The 16,143-nt window shown below is 37.6% G+C and overlaps 1 protein-coding gene across 3 annotated transcripts in view; it reads right to left on the bottom strand.

Moving 5' to 3' along the window:
- The window catches only part of uacab (uveal autoantigen with coiled-coil domains and ankyrin repeats b), a 43,647-nt gene that overhangs the window by 19,809 nt on the left and 7,695 nt on the right, over positions 1 to 16,143 (bottom strand). For 2 of the 3 annotated variants that reach the window (XM_044135275.1, XM_044135292.1), the window contains exon 2: positions 289 to 419. In XM_044135275.1, the coding sequence (XP_043991210.1) occupies positions 289 to 419 (131 nt within the window). Of the gene's footprint in view, positions 1 to 288; positions 420 to 1,034; positions 1,730 to 16,143 lie in introns of those variants that run through there. The other variant, XM_044135283.1, reaches the window with a different exon arrangement.

The following is a 16,143-nucleotide window of genomic DNA, read 5'->3' as shown; positions in this document are numbered from 1 at the left end:
TTTGCAGGGCAGCTGGATGAAACTTTTATTATTCAAACCTTGAACATAAAAAAGAGATCAACTGGTTAGGTAATCATTAAGGAAATTCCACGCTAGATTCCTTAACGGAGGGATGGGACGTGGAATGTCACGTGGTATGGAGAGAATGGTAATGTTTGGGGTTCTTGATGGGTAGTCTTTACTAAATTTAGGAGTTTGATTGGAACATATAAAGGTGCTTAGCACAAATTTCATCCATTTTGCTTATTACATCAGCATACCGGTGTTTGTGTGCGTTTGTTTACTCACGCAGAGCGTCCCTCCACGTCGAGTTTGGTGGGAATGATGCCCTTCTTGCCAAGAACAGTGGCAACCTTGTCCACCTCGCCACGTTCCACCGCCTTCATCAACCGATCATCGTACTTGTTCCAGTCTGTGTTCTGTCACAAACAAGTAACACCATCAGACATGCAGAACCGAATGTGTTCTCTCCGCAGAGACTTGATTCAACATGTAAGGATAACTGCTGCCATATAAGGAAGAAGTCCCTCCTGGCTTAATGGGTAAAAGTAAGAATGGTATTTTGATTTTCAATTCTTTTAGATAAAAAAAAAAAAAAAAGATATTTGGGAACTTAAAAAGAACAACACAATGGTTGAGTAATTTTGATGTTTTTCCACAGCAACTGCTTGGGACACAAGTTAGAGCAGGAATATGCGAAGAATGCGCTGTACAGCAAACCCACTAAATCAGCAATGAATCCCATCAACACATGAGTGAAAGATACAAAACAGTGGAACAGAGTCCTTCTCCAAGAAAAAAAACATGACCTTTATACTGAATATCCAATCTCAGTACAAACAAACCAAACTTATAAGAGTAATTAGATTAAATGTAGCCAGTTAACCAATAACCGCTAATCTATATGCATGATTAGGTATTCCTTTATTTTAACTTTGTCTGACTTTACATAACCATATCTAGAAAATCACAAACCCAGATGAATCGCCTGTTAAAAGGAAATAACTTAAAAGCAACAACAAAAGAATACATACAAAGTGCATGGAGGTGCATTTCAGCCAGCGGCTCATCTTGGGTGAGTGGAGCTGGTCCTTGCACCGTGCTACTGAAAACGTTGCCACTGTTCCGGTTTACAAAGTAAAAACAAAAATGAAGAAAAAAATATCTACACACACAAAAAAACAACTTCCTTTGTCTTCTCAGTGCACTCAACCAGTGAGTGCAAAAACACAGATAAGACAAAAGGATAAGAAGTCTTTCCAGCGGTGACCCACTAATTCCCCCCGCCCCTCTTACTAGAGGCAGAAAAGTTTAATTGTTAAGATTTTCTAAGCTGTCTTTTGTTGCTTAGGAGCTCAGCTCGCAATTCCATCACTGCTCAGCAGTTTGGGTGATAGTTAAATGGAGGAGGAGTGAGAGGGGAGGAAGGAATGGAGGTGGAGAAGCAGTAGGGCCAGCCCTGCCAGCACCGGGACCTGCCCTGGCCGGCAACTGCAACTCCTCCTCTGGGGAAGAGTCAGCTCAGCCTGGCTGCCTTTCTCCACCGATGGTCGCTGCTCCCACCAAGTCCCCCACCCCCTCCTTGCTTCTCTCCTGAAACCTCCTGTTTAACTCAGTCTTCTTCTGTTTAAACAATCCTGCTTTCTGGAGTCTTATCTTCAAATGCTACTTGCTTATCAAACCAGACAGTTTCTCCCTTTGCCTCGTCTCTCCACTGTCCGTGGTTCCAGCTTCCTCACACCACCAAATGGCAAGGTCAGTCAGGCTCAGTGGGGTAAATATGCAAGCTCTCTGAGGTCTAAAATATCACCCCCTCCCTGGTAAACAGCAGCAGTGCAGACAGCCCTGCAGACTGGTTACCTCTTTATTTTTTGACCCTCCAACCTTTCTGTAGAGACTAATAGGAAGACGGGAGCTAATAATACATTCTGGGCATGCCAGAACAATGAGTAATGGCTTTGGTGTCTTTCATCACTGCCAACATAAAACAAGGCCAGCCAAAAAAAATCTTGCTTACATTGCCCCCCACCTTGCTCCCCTACTGCCTCAAAGTGAAAATATTAATGTCAGGGGAGATCATTTGAAGTAGTTTTTGCAAAGACCCTCACAGGACACGTCAGAATCATAATAACCTCTAGATAACCCGCTCATCTCTGTAGATCTGCCCATCTCAAATTTAAGACATTTTAAAGACCATAAAGAATGGAATTTAATACCTGTATCTCGTCAGAAATGTACAAATGTTGTCCAGCCCACTGATGACAAATTTGCACTTATACATGACGGACACAAAAATGAGAGGTAGCTACTTAGCCAGGGTATATTAGCCTTATATGTCACAACTTACATGCAATGAAGAGGTCTGAGTAACCAAATTTTTGCCTGACAGAACAGTCCCACAAGAAAAACAAGTACACAGAATCTACAAGATTAAATAGTTCTGTCAAGACAAAATTTAGGATCTGTGACAACATGTTAAAGGCCATATTACTTTTCTTATATGAATTTTAAGGATGCAGGGACACACTGTTGAAGACAGAAGCACCGTGATCCATTCTGTAAAGTAGCAAAGCTTAATCAGGCGTTTTACACATAGTCACACGAAACTTCAACCCCACATCCACAGCTCAACTTCCACTAACTTACTGTGACACAAATTAAAAGCAGAACTTTCACTTTTATGAGGCAAAACTTCTCGGTGGGAAAAATGCACAGACACAGCAACCCCAAGGAAAGGAGAATGCATAGAGGGCCCATTTAATTTACGCACGGCATCAGCTCCCTGTGGGCTCTGGTTACCGCCTGCTGCCAGACTGGCGTTTACAGAGCAACAGTGATATTCACAAACATGCAAAAAGACCTCCTCCACATGACATGTCATATGAAGAAGTAGGTGTCAACTTACGAAAGCTGCTCACCCTTGCATGGAGACAAAGACGCCAAAATGGCACGTCGCCATTGCAAATGTCGGTTACGTAAATATCTCACACGGGTGCACTTGTGTGTGGATTTGCTTGGGAATCCATTTAGTTAATAATAGGAACGATGGCAACAAGGGCTGGAACAATACTTGTTGCATAAAAGAGGAGTCTAGATACCTCCATGCTTAAGCATCATTTTTAATGTCCTGTGAAAAAAATAAACAACCGTCATGAACTCATCTTATGAATAAAGGGTTTTGGATTATGATTAGGATTCTTTTTTTTGACACAGAGAACTTGAAAGGTACTGGTAAAAGCAAAAAAATGCGATATAGCTGGGTATTATGACAGGTTTCCTGAAGTTTTACTGAAACAACAAAAAGTTCAACAGCACATTCAATTCAGTTCAATTCAAAAACAATTTTTTAATTCCGAAAAGAAAAAAGATGTAAGGACTCTTCCTTTAATTGCCTTCCAAGAATCATCTGAAATGGTTACAGGTGTGGGCAGGAATGATCTCCTGTAGTCTGTGTTGCAGCAATATCAATAAGCCTCTGACTGAAGACCACTTTGTTTCTGAATTACTATCTTGTGAAGATTGTTGCACTAATCCTTCAGTGAATCATCCTTCAGCTCATGAGGCTGCTAGAGTTAACCTAATAGATAACAGCAGAAGAGATTGCACTTTTCACAAATCTAATGATTAGAAGTATTCCTGAGAAATATTTATTCAGACATAAGTGCATAATTAAGAAAGATTAGCAAATATTTATCTTGAAGTCTTTTAGAGTATGTGCAAGTTACGGTAAGAACTAAATTTGGCAAAACCAACTTTTGCCAAATGACACCGCAATACACATGACAAAACACAAATACAGGATCTGAACATAGGATTCATACACCAGCTATTATTCTCTGCGGTAGAGGGGAGATGAATTGAGGGTGGTTTGTCTAATAGAGCAATTGGTTAAATTTCAGGTTGGCTAATGTTTTCTTAAGAACGAATTAAAAATATTCCATAATTGTATATCTAACTAAAAACAGATTTTTACTAATTGCCCTATAGCAGGATAGCAACTTGTGACAATAATCCCACAGAATCAAGTTTCTTTTTTAGAACCTGTTAAATTAATAAGACGTCTGCATTTATTAATATTATTTATTGACTATAATATCCAACTGTGAGCTCCTTCCTTGATCAGTGAATCTGGAATTAAATCTTAAAAATCCTGTGTAGCAGATGTAGTTTGTAACTCTTCTTAAACAAACACTACCTGCTTGTTCACATTATAGATAGAATAGAGTCCTGCACTGGTTTTTACCAAAGTCCACATTTAATCTCTTGTTTTCTTGTACATGTATTTTCATTTTTGATTTGTTTTCATATAAAAGGGTGTTCACAAATTACCTATCACCTCATTCCAACAAACGGATTTTAGTTTCAACTTATTTTGCCTAAAAATGTGCAGAAGACTCATTTTGTTTTGAGAATTTTGTTATTTTATCTCTTGAAAAAAAAAACCCTGCTTAGTACTTAGTAATGGTATTCAATCCTGTACAAATGAAACAAAAACATTACCTAAAGCTTCTATTTTAAACAGAATGACCTTTGAGACATAACATCACCTGACACTGCATGAGGTAGCTTAGGTCCCTACCTGTCTTCACTGATTATTCTGGTGTCTGTTAATACTACACTTAGAATTCCTTGTCAACCTCACTTCAGATTTGCCCTCACTTGACAGGCTGTACATCTTTTCCAACACCTCTTTTTCCTCCCCCTCCCAGCTACCAGACGCCCTAATGGGTGTCTAATATCCTTACAGATGAAATCACCGGCAGAAAATATCTAACTGGTCATGACAACAGACCGAAGCCAAATCCAAAACATAAAAACTACACGCAAATGTGTTAGATGATAGTTGTGTTCAGCAAAATGAAATGACTGATATGGTTTTAAATTATGAGTGAGAGGATGATAGTTATTGCAGGAGACATCTGCAAAGAGATATTAAGTCATATAATCTAAACCCTTTGACATTTATAAGCAAAGTACTTGGGTACCAAGAGATTTTTTATATTTTTATTTTTTTTTGAAAAATACAAAAAATATTAATACTATGCGACAAAAAGGGAATACTCACATTGCATCATGAATGGATCAAGATTTTTAAGAAATATTTTATTTTAAAAAATTAATTAAGCAATTTACACCAGCGATCAGGAGGATTCCTAAGTGTTTGCAATGATTCTTTAACACCAATATGTCACCAAAAATAAAGGTGTTGGGCCACCATTTACTCCACACCAATAAGACACAAAGAAAGAAGTACAATGTGGAAACCTTGGCTGCTATGAAATTTACGAGTTGAAATCCCACTCTGCACAATTAAAGCTTTCAAACATTGATAGCACCAAACAATTGGGTCGTTAACTGTCTAGCTCTTCAGCTGGCAAACCTGTCTTTCTCAGATCAGCGTTAACTCAGCTACAATTAACAAGCAGAAGGCTTTGTTTTGAGGTCTTAGGTTATGAAGGTCGTCACTGGTGTAATTTTTTCCTCCAGAAATTAGTGCCCATTGTTGAGCACTGTCCAACTACAAGAAAGCCACGCACAGCCAGGATCAAATGGAAATGCTTTAAAATAAATACTCATTTATGATGATTTAATAGTTTTTGAACTTGTGCAATTTTACCATGAAGCTATTAAGAAGGTGCGAAATTCACTAAGGATAAAATAATACAAAACTAAAAGTCACTGAGTTTCATAAAAAATTACTAAAAATAAGATTTGCAACAAGTCATGCCCCAACCTGGTACAAAGTCAAAATAATCATCAAATCAGAAATTATTTAGGTTTAAATTACTAATCTGGTATCAACTGAAATGCCTGTAAAGTTCTTATAGGAAATTTAGTTGGAAAGATTGATCAATACATCCAAATGATGGTGCGCTGGTAAAATACAGGCTATGTCACTCTCTAACCAACATGAGCTAAGCCCCATTTGTCATGTCAGTTTGTGTTTTTATCAATTCATTTTCTTATTTTAAATTTTTTTTACAAGGGACTCTGACCTGTGGAAAAACCCTAAGTGACCGTTGAGCTTGTGGATTGTGCTAGTCATGGGAAGAAATTTCTATGCAAAAGATGACGCATAGAAGCACTTTGTGCTTGTTTGAGCACAACAGCACTTTGTTTGACTGCTAAAGTTTGATAAATTATTATTGTGAAAAATATATACAATAACTCTTCAAAATAATTTTGTAGGCATCTGTTGGAAGTGCATAAGTTGAAAAACAAGTATGCTGAATAAAACAGGGAAATCAGTGATATGCACATACAAAAGTTCTATTTAGTGTGATATGATGTTCCCTTCCAGTACACTAGAGGGTGCTGTTTTAGGTAGACAGGTGAAGAAACTGACATGGCAGAAGAACTACATGCTATTCTAAAATCTAAACCATCTGTATCTTGGAAAATGCTTATCATTAACATAGGACTACATAAGACCTCTATATCTAACTGGTCATCTCTAAAAGATGCCAGAGTAGTTTTGGTTTAAAATATTTACCTTGATTTTATCTGAATTATTTTTGAATGAGTTATGTATGCTTTATTTTTTGTGACTAATAACGTATCAGAAAATAGTGTTTATGGTCATAAAACACCATATTTGTTGCATAGCTAATCTCAGTTTTGTTTGAAAACTGAAATGTTACTTTTCCAACAGACAGATAATATTCTTAAAGTTTTGACCAAGCAGTTTATTTGACCAGAGCTGTGAATTTTGTTAAGTAAAAATAATTATTATTTAAATGAAAACAATTTAAACTAAAGGTACCACATATACTATAAAAAAAAAAACTAAAACTAGTATGACTAGGACAGAATCTCTGTGCCTTTAAAGACATGCTCAGAAATGACTCCAGTCACTGCTTTCTAATTTTATCATTTATCTCCACAGAGATACCTGCTTGTGACATTACACATAGCTGCATGCTGTGTGAATACCTCAGTGACAATTTGATTTATTGGTGCAATATACCACCATGGAAGTTAATGGCTAATACTCCAGCAGAGTTCAGAGTTACAGAGACCCTCAAATAGCATAAACTGTGCCTCAGAAATCTCCACACATTATGTGAATCGCAGCTGTTGCCAAAGAAAGGTGAGTGAACATACAAAAATTAAATACAAACAAAAATAAAAAAAAACAATCCAGAGAAACAGGAGGACGTTCAACATCCAGGATTATGGTGATGGCACGCAGAAAATACTTTGTTGAATATGTTGCAATACATTGCGTGTGAATTAGGAAAAATGGTAAGTGCGCCTTTAAATACGTAATCGAAATGACATACTTCCCCTTTATGCCACACCGCGAGCCTTTTTCATTCAACTGGGATTTTCTCTGACTGCCGTTTGCGGTTTTAGACCCTGCCCCTTCACGCACATCCCTCTGATCTATGACTGAAGACCTGTGAACTGTGCGCAACTGTCTGGGCATGTTGTGTGTAACCGAAAACCCCCTGGAGTAAAGACAAAAAGGGCGGAGGAGGGAAAGACTGGGACTGCGTGTGAAATAAACAATGTGGAGAGGAGTGGAAAGGATAGGTGTGAAAGTGACTAGGTCTAGCAGGCTTGCATTCGATCCGTCAGTGAGAGACAGGTAAGTCGATGCTACAGAGAGAAAGTCTCTTTTTGGATTAGGTCAGGTGCAAACTGATGTCCCAGACCAGGTGTCAAATTTTTGGTATGCACATCAAGTAGTGGCCATAGGCAGCTATGACAGACCTATTTACCTGGACTGAAAGTAGAAGAAAGACTGCCACACCCTCTGGTGGTGGACAGAAAAACAACAAGTTCAGTCCATCAAATCTACTGTATGAGGATGGATGGACAGATGGAAGTCTCATGATTGCCTGGTTTTACTTCATTTGCCCAACTGAGTGATTCCTGGTGAATCCCTGTAGACATTCCAACTAGGGTTGCCCACAGACCATAAATGGAGACTATTCATCAATCCATCTGCCAGGTCACACACTTTTGGATGACTTGTGACCCAGAGGCCAAAGCTTTTCCAAGCTATTTTCTCTTTGCTTCCGAGAGCAAGGCAGGAGATCAGCTCTCCAGTTGCCCAAACACCATGAACTTTGCCCTGCCACTTTGCCAGTCGAGATAGTCTCGGCATAATCAGAAAAACAAGAAGACTGTTGTATGCTTACCGTAAGTCTAGGAAGACTGAGAAATTAAAAATGCTAAATTTATGTGTGCCTTTTTCAAATCTGCTTTAATCACCTTAGTTTGCCACATGTGGACTCCAATTAACCTGTAGAAACATCTCAAGGATGATCAATGAAAACAGGAGGTACCTCACCTAAACTTCAAGCTTTACATAAATGTTTCACATTGCCATTAAACAGTGTTGAAGGGGAAAAATTTTTTGGAATGTGCTGAAATATAACAAAATGTGTAATAAATGAAGCACTGTGCATACGTACTGGAGGCATTGCAGTTTTTCAAAACTTTTATTAATTGTTATGCTTTATGATATCTGTGTAAAACATATCTTCTTCCAATACGATATTTTAGTTTTTAGAACGCATACAATTGGCATGAATTGCAATGATAATGTTTATGTGGCCACATTTCAATGTAGATCCAAAAAAAATTACCTAATTTCTAACAGTTGGAAATAAAAGATGCTTTAATAATAACCAAGGTATGTGTTATATTGTATGATGAGGAGGACAGTGCTTCACAAACTTATGAATGAGATTATAGTTCCAGTTTAGGTAATATTTTTACGTCACTCTTCCTTATTATTATCATTGAACAACAATGTTCCCCTCCAGAAGAAATAAACTTGCAGTATAATGGGTTTTGGTTGGCTTGGATGCCGATTTTATTGATTTTGTCCCTGCTGGGTTTGGTGATGTATAAAATAAATAATAAAAAAAACAAACAATGATGAAGCAGACAGAGCTGGAGGCAATAAAAACATCCTGACACAAATGGAGGAAAAAACCCCATAGGAAGTTAATAATAAAACAACTACCTTAAAGATGTAAAATACAAAACACGATTTGAATTTCTATTATCAGGAAGGGACAAGAAATATTTCATATCTACCAGTGTTATTTGGCTAAAATAAATATTCTGAAGAATGACGGCTGCTGTGAGCTCATCCCAAGAAAATTATGAGACTATAGAGAGGTAAAAGAAAAACAATATTTTGCCTGCGTTTGGTTACACAAGCAAATATTTGGGCATGCTGGTACTTGACACTTCTACAGCCAGCATTCATAAGTCATCAGATGCAGACGGACATAGAGGTATGTGGCTGAGAGAGGGGTGAGGGGGCAGTAGGTCAAATTGGTATTGTTTTTATTGAGATTAGCTCAAAGGTGGTGTTGTTCTACTATTGGATATTTTCTCTCTTTCTCTGCCTTGGAAAACTGCTTGTTCCAAGTATGTAAATTCACAAACTAATGTAGTCAGCTAAAAAAAAGTATATATAGATAAAAGCTTCTTGAGAGCAAAGAAGAACAATGATGGTCTTTCTTTTAAAAAATAAAACCAAATGTTCAGGATGAATATTCTTAGAAATCAGAGGTTCATGAATATCCTGGAATTTATAAAGCAGATCTGGACTTGCCTGAAAAATACTTGCTTTCTTTCTTCTGACTATTTTCTACTGAAAATTTCTTTCCAAATCTCAACACGTCTTTAACAAAGATTAATTTTAAATGCAACACTGTTTCTCTACACCATTTCTTGCTATTTATAGAAACTTTCCTCTGATTTGATTTTTTTTTCTATAACAAATATCAAAGAAAGATGTCTAATTTTGTACAAAGTAGTGCCACCTCACTTTCATGTTATTTAGTGAAGGTGTTTCGAAAAGGTTGCTTAGAAATATTTCTAAACACTGGTTTGTTTATGGAGATGATGTGAATGTGAATCATTTTGGCACATGTCATTTTAATGGATTAAAAACACAGCATTGCAGCCAACACCCTAAAATGGTTCACTGAATTTTGAAACAGAACTGCCTTCACCCCAAGTGGCACAAACATGGTATAACATGTTGGAGATGCATCTGTGAAATGTATGTTTACTGTTAAGCATCAATGCTGAGAAGAAGCAGAATAGTTACTTATCAACTTGAGGGTAGTTTGACCTGTTCCTAGGACAGTCTGCGTTTTACTATCAGAAACTTGGGAGATAAAATACTTTGTATTAACTCTATGCTCTAAAGCAGTGGTCCCCAACCCCCGGGCCGCACAAGAAATAATTAAATATTTCCGTTTTATGTATTATTTGAATCTGGAGAATCTTTTATTTTGAAAATCCTTTAACCAGATTCTCTCAGTTACGTCTTGCACACCAACATTGAGCTTACAAGACGCAAAATGTGTAAGAAACTGATCAGATGTCTTTGGAAAGTTTCTTTTCCCAGAGAAGAGACAAGAGAATGGATTTTTCTCGGTAGGTGATTCCCACATTCCAAGCTCTGCATGATATAGTGACCGGCTTGTTTTTGAGGCAATGAAGCTTCAAACTGCTTTGCCATGTAGAGACCAAAGCACTCTGTGCATATGCAACACTTCGGGTGTCAATGTCTCATCACTCCCAGATAGGACCGTCTCGTTGCAGAGAAACAAGCTCAGGGCTCCCATTAGTCGTTATCGCGAGTTAAAATTTTCACGAAAGTGTTCGTTTTTGTGGCACATCCCTATCTTATTTTGAAGGAATATGTAAAAGTTACCACAGCAACCAGAGTCACAGAGCATTAGGGCAGTGGTCGAGACGAGATGAGAGGAGCAGAGCTTGTGAGTTTTAGGTCTGATTTAAGGATTGTCGGCCGATTTTCCAAACCTCTGTGACCACACACGACACGAGGTGATAAAAGTCCAACAGGTTCGATTGGTTCGTGTGTCCAGCCACATGGCAGGAGAAGCACACCACATACAAACCGATTCCACTCACAAACACCAATTCTAGAAGAAAAGCCAGTAAAACCACCAACATACCATACGTGAATTTAGAATAATCAAACACGGATGACGATGTAGAAGCAGTAGTGATAGTTTGTGGACTCATTTTAAGAGATAAAAGACGTAACAAAAAGAAAAGGCGTTTGATAAAAGATGGCGGGAGCAGCCGCTCCATTTACTGCACTATGATTTGGAGGCGAGTTATGTTTTTTCGTAGTTAACATTTTTAACTGAATAAACATAACCACGTATAATAAATATATATAAAAATGACCTTTACATGTAGTAATAAACATTTCCACATATCACCTCCGATGTCCACCGGACTCTCAGTTGCCATGTCAACTGTTTGGGATTTCCCTCCGTTCTTACGTCACCGCACTTTCTGACTGACTACCTGTCACATTCAACAGGCTGCGTTCTCGCTCCCAGTCAGGGAAAACCCCACAGGCTGCAATAATCGGGCCAAGACAATGTAACGCGGTAATAAAAAGGTTGGGGACCACTGGTCTAAAGGCACAGAGTAGGTGTGTTATACATCAGGAAAACCTTTATACTACTGAATATATGACAATATTTATTACGATTTCTCCACAATTTCCTGATGCTTCTTTCTTTCTTCACAATGTTCAAAATAATCTTTAGCACCTCTGCCAAATATACTTCAAAGACCAGAGATATTATTAGAATGTCAAATGTGCATGCATCAAACTTAAAATCTATAATCCAAACAAATACCACATCTTTACAGTCATTTGCAACTGCAGGCAGTGGTACTGTGATAAATGTGATTCAATATTTTGTGCACCAAAACATTTAGAGGGTGCATTGAACCAGCAGAACCTGGAAGTCCAAATTGGCAGCCTGGTTAAATTTTACATTGGTTTGCAGGGTCAAGTTTCTTTGTGCCTAGAACATAACTGCTGTAAAAACCTTCATAGATTAATGTTTGATGGAGCTAATTCCCTTCATTGTTACGACAGCGGCAGCAATTTCCTCTCCTCAACAGGCTCGTGGAGTCCTTTATGTGATTGAGGAAGTGCCCTTCAGCAGAATGCTCTCCAAATCTGTTAATGTTAAAACATTTCAACAGGGTTATGAGTCTGATTTTTCTGTACCATAGACTGGAACGGCTATGCAACAATTACAGTTTTACATTTTATTGTTCATTCCCACATATTTTCCTCTTGATTTATGTTTGCTGCACTTCATCAACTTTTGCTATGTGGCACGTATTTTCAGCAAACAGGTATAATTCGGTATGAGCTAAAACCCCATGTAAAAAATTTGTTATTTCTGTAGCACTATTTCTAATTTTTGGTGAGGCTGTTCTAAGGTTACGCCCTCTAAACGGCATTCTAAAAAGCATGCCAGGTTCAGTTTTGAATTTTTCTACATCAACTGGGTTCTACATGGAAAATAGAGGTGGCAAAACAAAATGATACCTTGCATGTAAAATGCAGCAAATACATCGGATTGTAAAATGCTGTTCCAGTTTGACTGTATGCTACTGGCAAAAAAAATGCAACACTGTCACTTGAACTAAGCTTCTGGACAATTTAGTCCAGAATTTAGTTTTGTTTTGCATCACATTTTTTCATGGCTTAGACTCTTAAAAAAAAAAACAATCTGGAGAGAGAAGAAAGCATGCAAACAGAGAAAGAATGGTTTAAAGAGGCTTTATCTGAGCCAGTTTGTTCCACATCAGCAAAATCTTTGTGCTCCTGTTGCTCAGCATAACTGGTTGTATGTGCAAGTTTGTGTGAGAGCGAGGAACAGCTGATGTCAGCCCAAGCCCACTCAAACTCAGTCAGTAAACCCAGTCCCCTATCTGACGTCCCCTTCCCCCAACACCGGTTATCTCTCTCTAAATGATACAACAAACAGACGGCTTGCATCACTCACACAGCCTGCCTCGGTTGATGATGCCTTAAAAATCAAATACAACAAACAATCGGAAACGCACGGTGTAACTCTATCACAACATGCACATTTGTGTTCTCAGGGGACTCTGGCATGATTGAGCTCTGAGCTCCAAGCAGCCCAGGACAGGCACAGCATGGGAACAGAGACGGGCAGCTCTGCTGAGATGACCTCACGGCAGTTCCCGTGGAGCCAGACCTTAATCCTAAAAATCATACGTCGCTCGACTGCCACTTACTGCTCAGCCAAAACAACAGTCAGCCGATTATATACTTGGACAGATCCTCGTTTACAGTTTGCTGCCTATTGTCCATATCCGTCCCAATCCTCAAAACAGGAATTGTTAATGTAATAATCAATGAGGTTGGCTGTAATAATTGGTCAACATAAATATTTTCAGTCCACAAAAACATTTTTAGGAATTTACTATTATTTTCTTAAACTCTCAGCAAAAGTAGAAGTTATTTTTCTCCAAATTATTGTCTCCATGAACGTGGGCTGCATGAGTCAGTTTGCTTTATCTGACAAATCGTATGGCAGGTTAGAAATGTTTTTCGAAGTTCTTAGAGATTGAAATTAGCTAAATTTCATGGTTTATGATAATACTGAATAAATGTATCGCTTTAAAAACAAACCCATTAAGCAAAAACGTATAACATTATCTAATTTGTCTTTAAAATAAACTTGTTTATTGAATGCCTCCTGCTAAAATAACATTATGTTGCAGACAAGTCTATGACTTTCATTTGTTGTTACTGAGATCACACTGTGCAGACAGCCTGCCATAGTCAACACATCACAAATATTTTTTTGGAAGTAAAAACATATAGGAAAGAAAAAAATCAATTAAATGCAGCTTCAGCCAAGTTAACAAAAACAAATAAATAAAATAAATATTCTGGGGCAGCTTAAACAAAAGAACAGACTAAGATAGTTCGGAACACCAGAGAAATATTTAATAAGTATTTGATTAATTTAGGAATAGTATTTAAGTAAAAGTGATTACTGTATAGAATATTAGAACCTCTTGATAATCTGCTCCTAATGGAATAACATTCAAACCTTATATTAGCTTGCTGATCAGTCGGGTTCAGTTAGACACTCTGAACGTTGCATAACAGCTGCTTTTAGCATGACAAAGTTATCTCAAATGTGTGATATCTTTTAGTTTAAACCCATAATTGTCCACAAATAAGTGTAGGATGGAAGGATTGAGTGGGGAGCAAACCCACAACAAACTCCACACAGTCACTAACTTTCCTTAGAATTTTCTTAAGTTTTATATCGTAGGAGCAACATGACATGTACATGAAATTTTAATGGTTTCAAAGCTGTAGCTTTGGTCTGGGCATAATGGTTTTGAACGTTAATATGTTAATAGTTTATATGTAGACTTTTTGCAGCCTACCAAATAAATTTTAGTTCATTCAGTTTTGATCACATTTAGCTGCATTAAAATGTATCAATTTTAAACCGGACAAAGAATATCAACACATACAAAGGAAAAAACTTGCAACTTGCATGGAAAGAGGATGCAAACAAATTCTTTTGGTTTCTATTTATGCTGAATAATCTGTGGTAGAAGAAGGTAGGTACACAACACACAGATGAGAGATTGGGATCAGGGAGTCTGATCACCGATTCACCAAGAATAACCATAAACATTGCAATTTTTAGAAACATACTGAATGTGGTACTCAATATTTTTGTCAAATTTTGCACACAAAAAAATTTATTAAAAATGACCTTGCAGATGATGTGGTACGAACTCAGGAAGTTCACTAATGTGACCCATGTGAGGATATGCACTAGCACTTCTTATGTATTAAAGGATTGACCTTTGTGTTTACCCAGTAGGCTCAAGCATTAAGACTATTTTCTTTTTAATATATATTCAAAAAACAAAAGGGGGGATGAAAAATCAGTCGACCTGACAGTGTAGTGGGTATGTTTTGCCTACAGGTCATCTTCTATACCTGGCTGTTTAGGGTTCAGACCACAAACAACAGAAACCGAGACAGTGCATTCTGTTCAAAGAGCTGGTGAACAATCTACACTCTATCATCTAGCAAAGCTAAACAATGCCATCATTTTTTATTTTTTAAACACCGGTGTTTTAGTTCGTCACCTGCAACAGATCTCTAATCAGAGAACAGATTAACATAAATAAGAAGTAAATCTGTATAATCCAAGCCCCAAAGAGTAGACATATGTTTAAAAAGCGGGAGGGCAAAAAAGAGGATTTCATCAAGCCTCACCCCTTCTGGCAAAGATTAAAGGCGACCAGTTAGGTGATGCAAAACTGCAGCCTTTAAATCTTTAAGGTTTAGCAGTGTGGGAGATACCTCAAAGGTTTAAGAGACTCCAACACAAACAACTCTTCACAGGAGGATGAAAAAACAAACTATATTACCATGAATCAGCACATTTTTCTTCTTTTACAATTGCAGCTTTGAAAATTAAACAATTTTCTTAAAATGGCACTTGTTGCGCAACGAAATTATCAGAAAGTACTAAGAAACTAAAAATCAAGTCACAACATGATTTTTGTGACTTGTCATGCAAAAGCAATTTTGCATGACAAGTAATTTTTGGACAGCCAGACAAAACAATCACATCCACTTATGAAATGATGCGTCGTGTCCTTCTGAGTACTGCTGTTCTGCTTCAAAAGGCTTTCTAAAAGACTAAAGTCAACTCATGTACATTTCTGGTGTAAAAATTGCAGCAGCAGTAGGAACCCATTACTGAAGTCTCCAAAGAGTAGCCGCTTCTAAAAGCCTCGACATGCAACAAGAAGAAGGTGACAGAACAAAGTGGCACAAAAAGCCAAAAACATTTGATGGATTTTTATGTCTTCTCAAATAACTAATGACACATCAGGTAAAAGAGCTAAAACGCATTGCATGCCACTGTTAACCTTATGACTGTATTTGGACACCTTTAACAAACATAGTAAGTCCATACGTTTGTACTATTGCTAAGAAATAAAACTTCTAAATGCTTGTGGATTGATTTGAAATCTGAACTTGTTTAAGGAAGATTAAGCAGAAGCTTTAGGCTACCATTTGTGGTTATAGCACTAGCAAAAGTGCCAAAATAAACAATATCACTGATTCAGCAATTTGCCAAATGTAGACTGAAGTAGTTGTGATGGTTTTGAATGAGTAAGAAATTGTGATAGCACAAGTGAAATCTAGTTCAGGTACCAAACTGCATTCTAAAATATGTAATTCGAACATTTTTAAAACAGTAAATGTCCACAAAGTTCCCTAGTGACGTAAAGTTGCAAGAGTTA

The sequence above is a fragment of the Gambusia affinis genome, linkage group LG02 (assembly GCF_019740435.1).
Source record: "Gambusia affinis linkage group LG02, SWU_Gaff_1.0, whole genome shotgun sequence".
Taxonomy (NCBI): Eukaryota; Metazoa; Chordata; class Actinopteri; order Cyprinodontiformes; family Poeciliidae; genus Gambusia; species Gambusia affinis.
The sequence above is the reverse complement of the archived record's forward strand: the minus strand, read 5'-3'. Positions and strand labels throughout refer to the sequence as shown.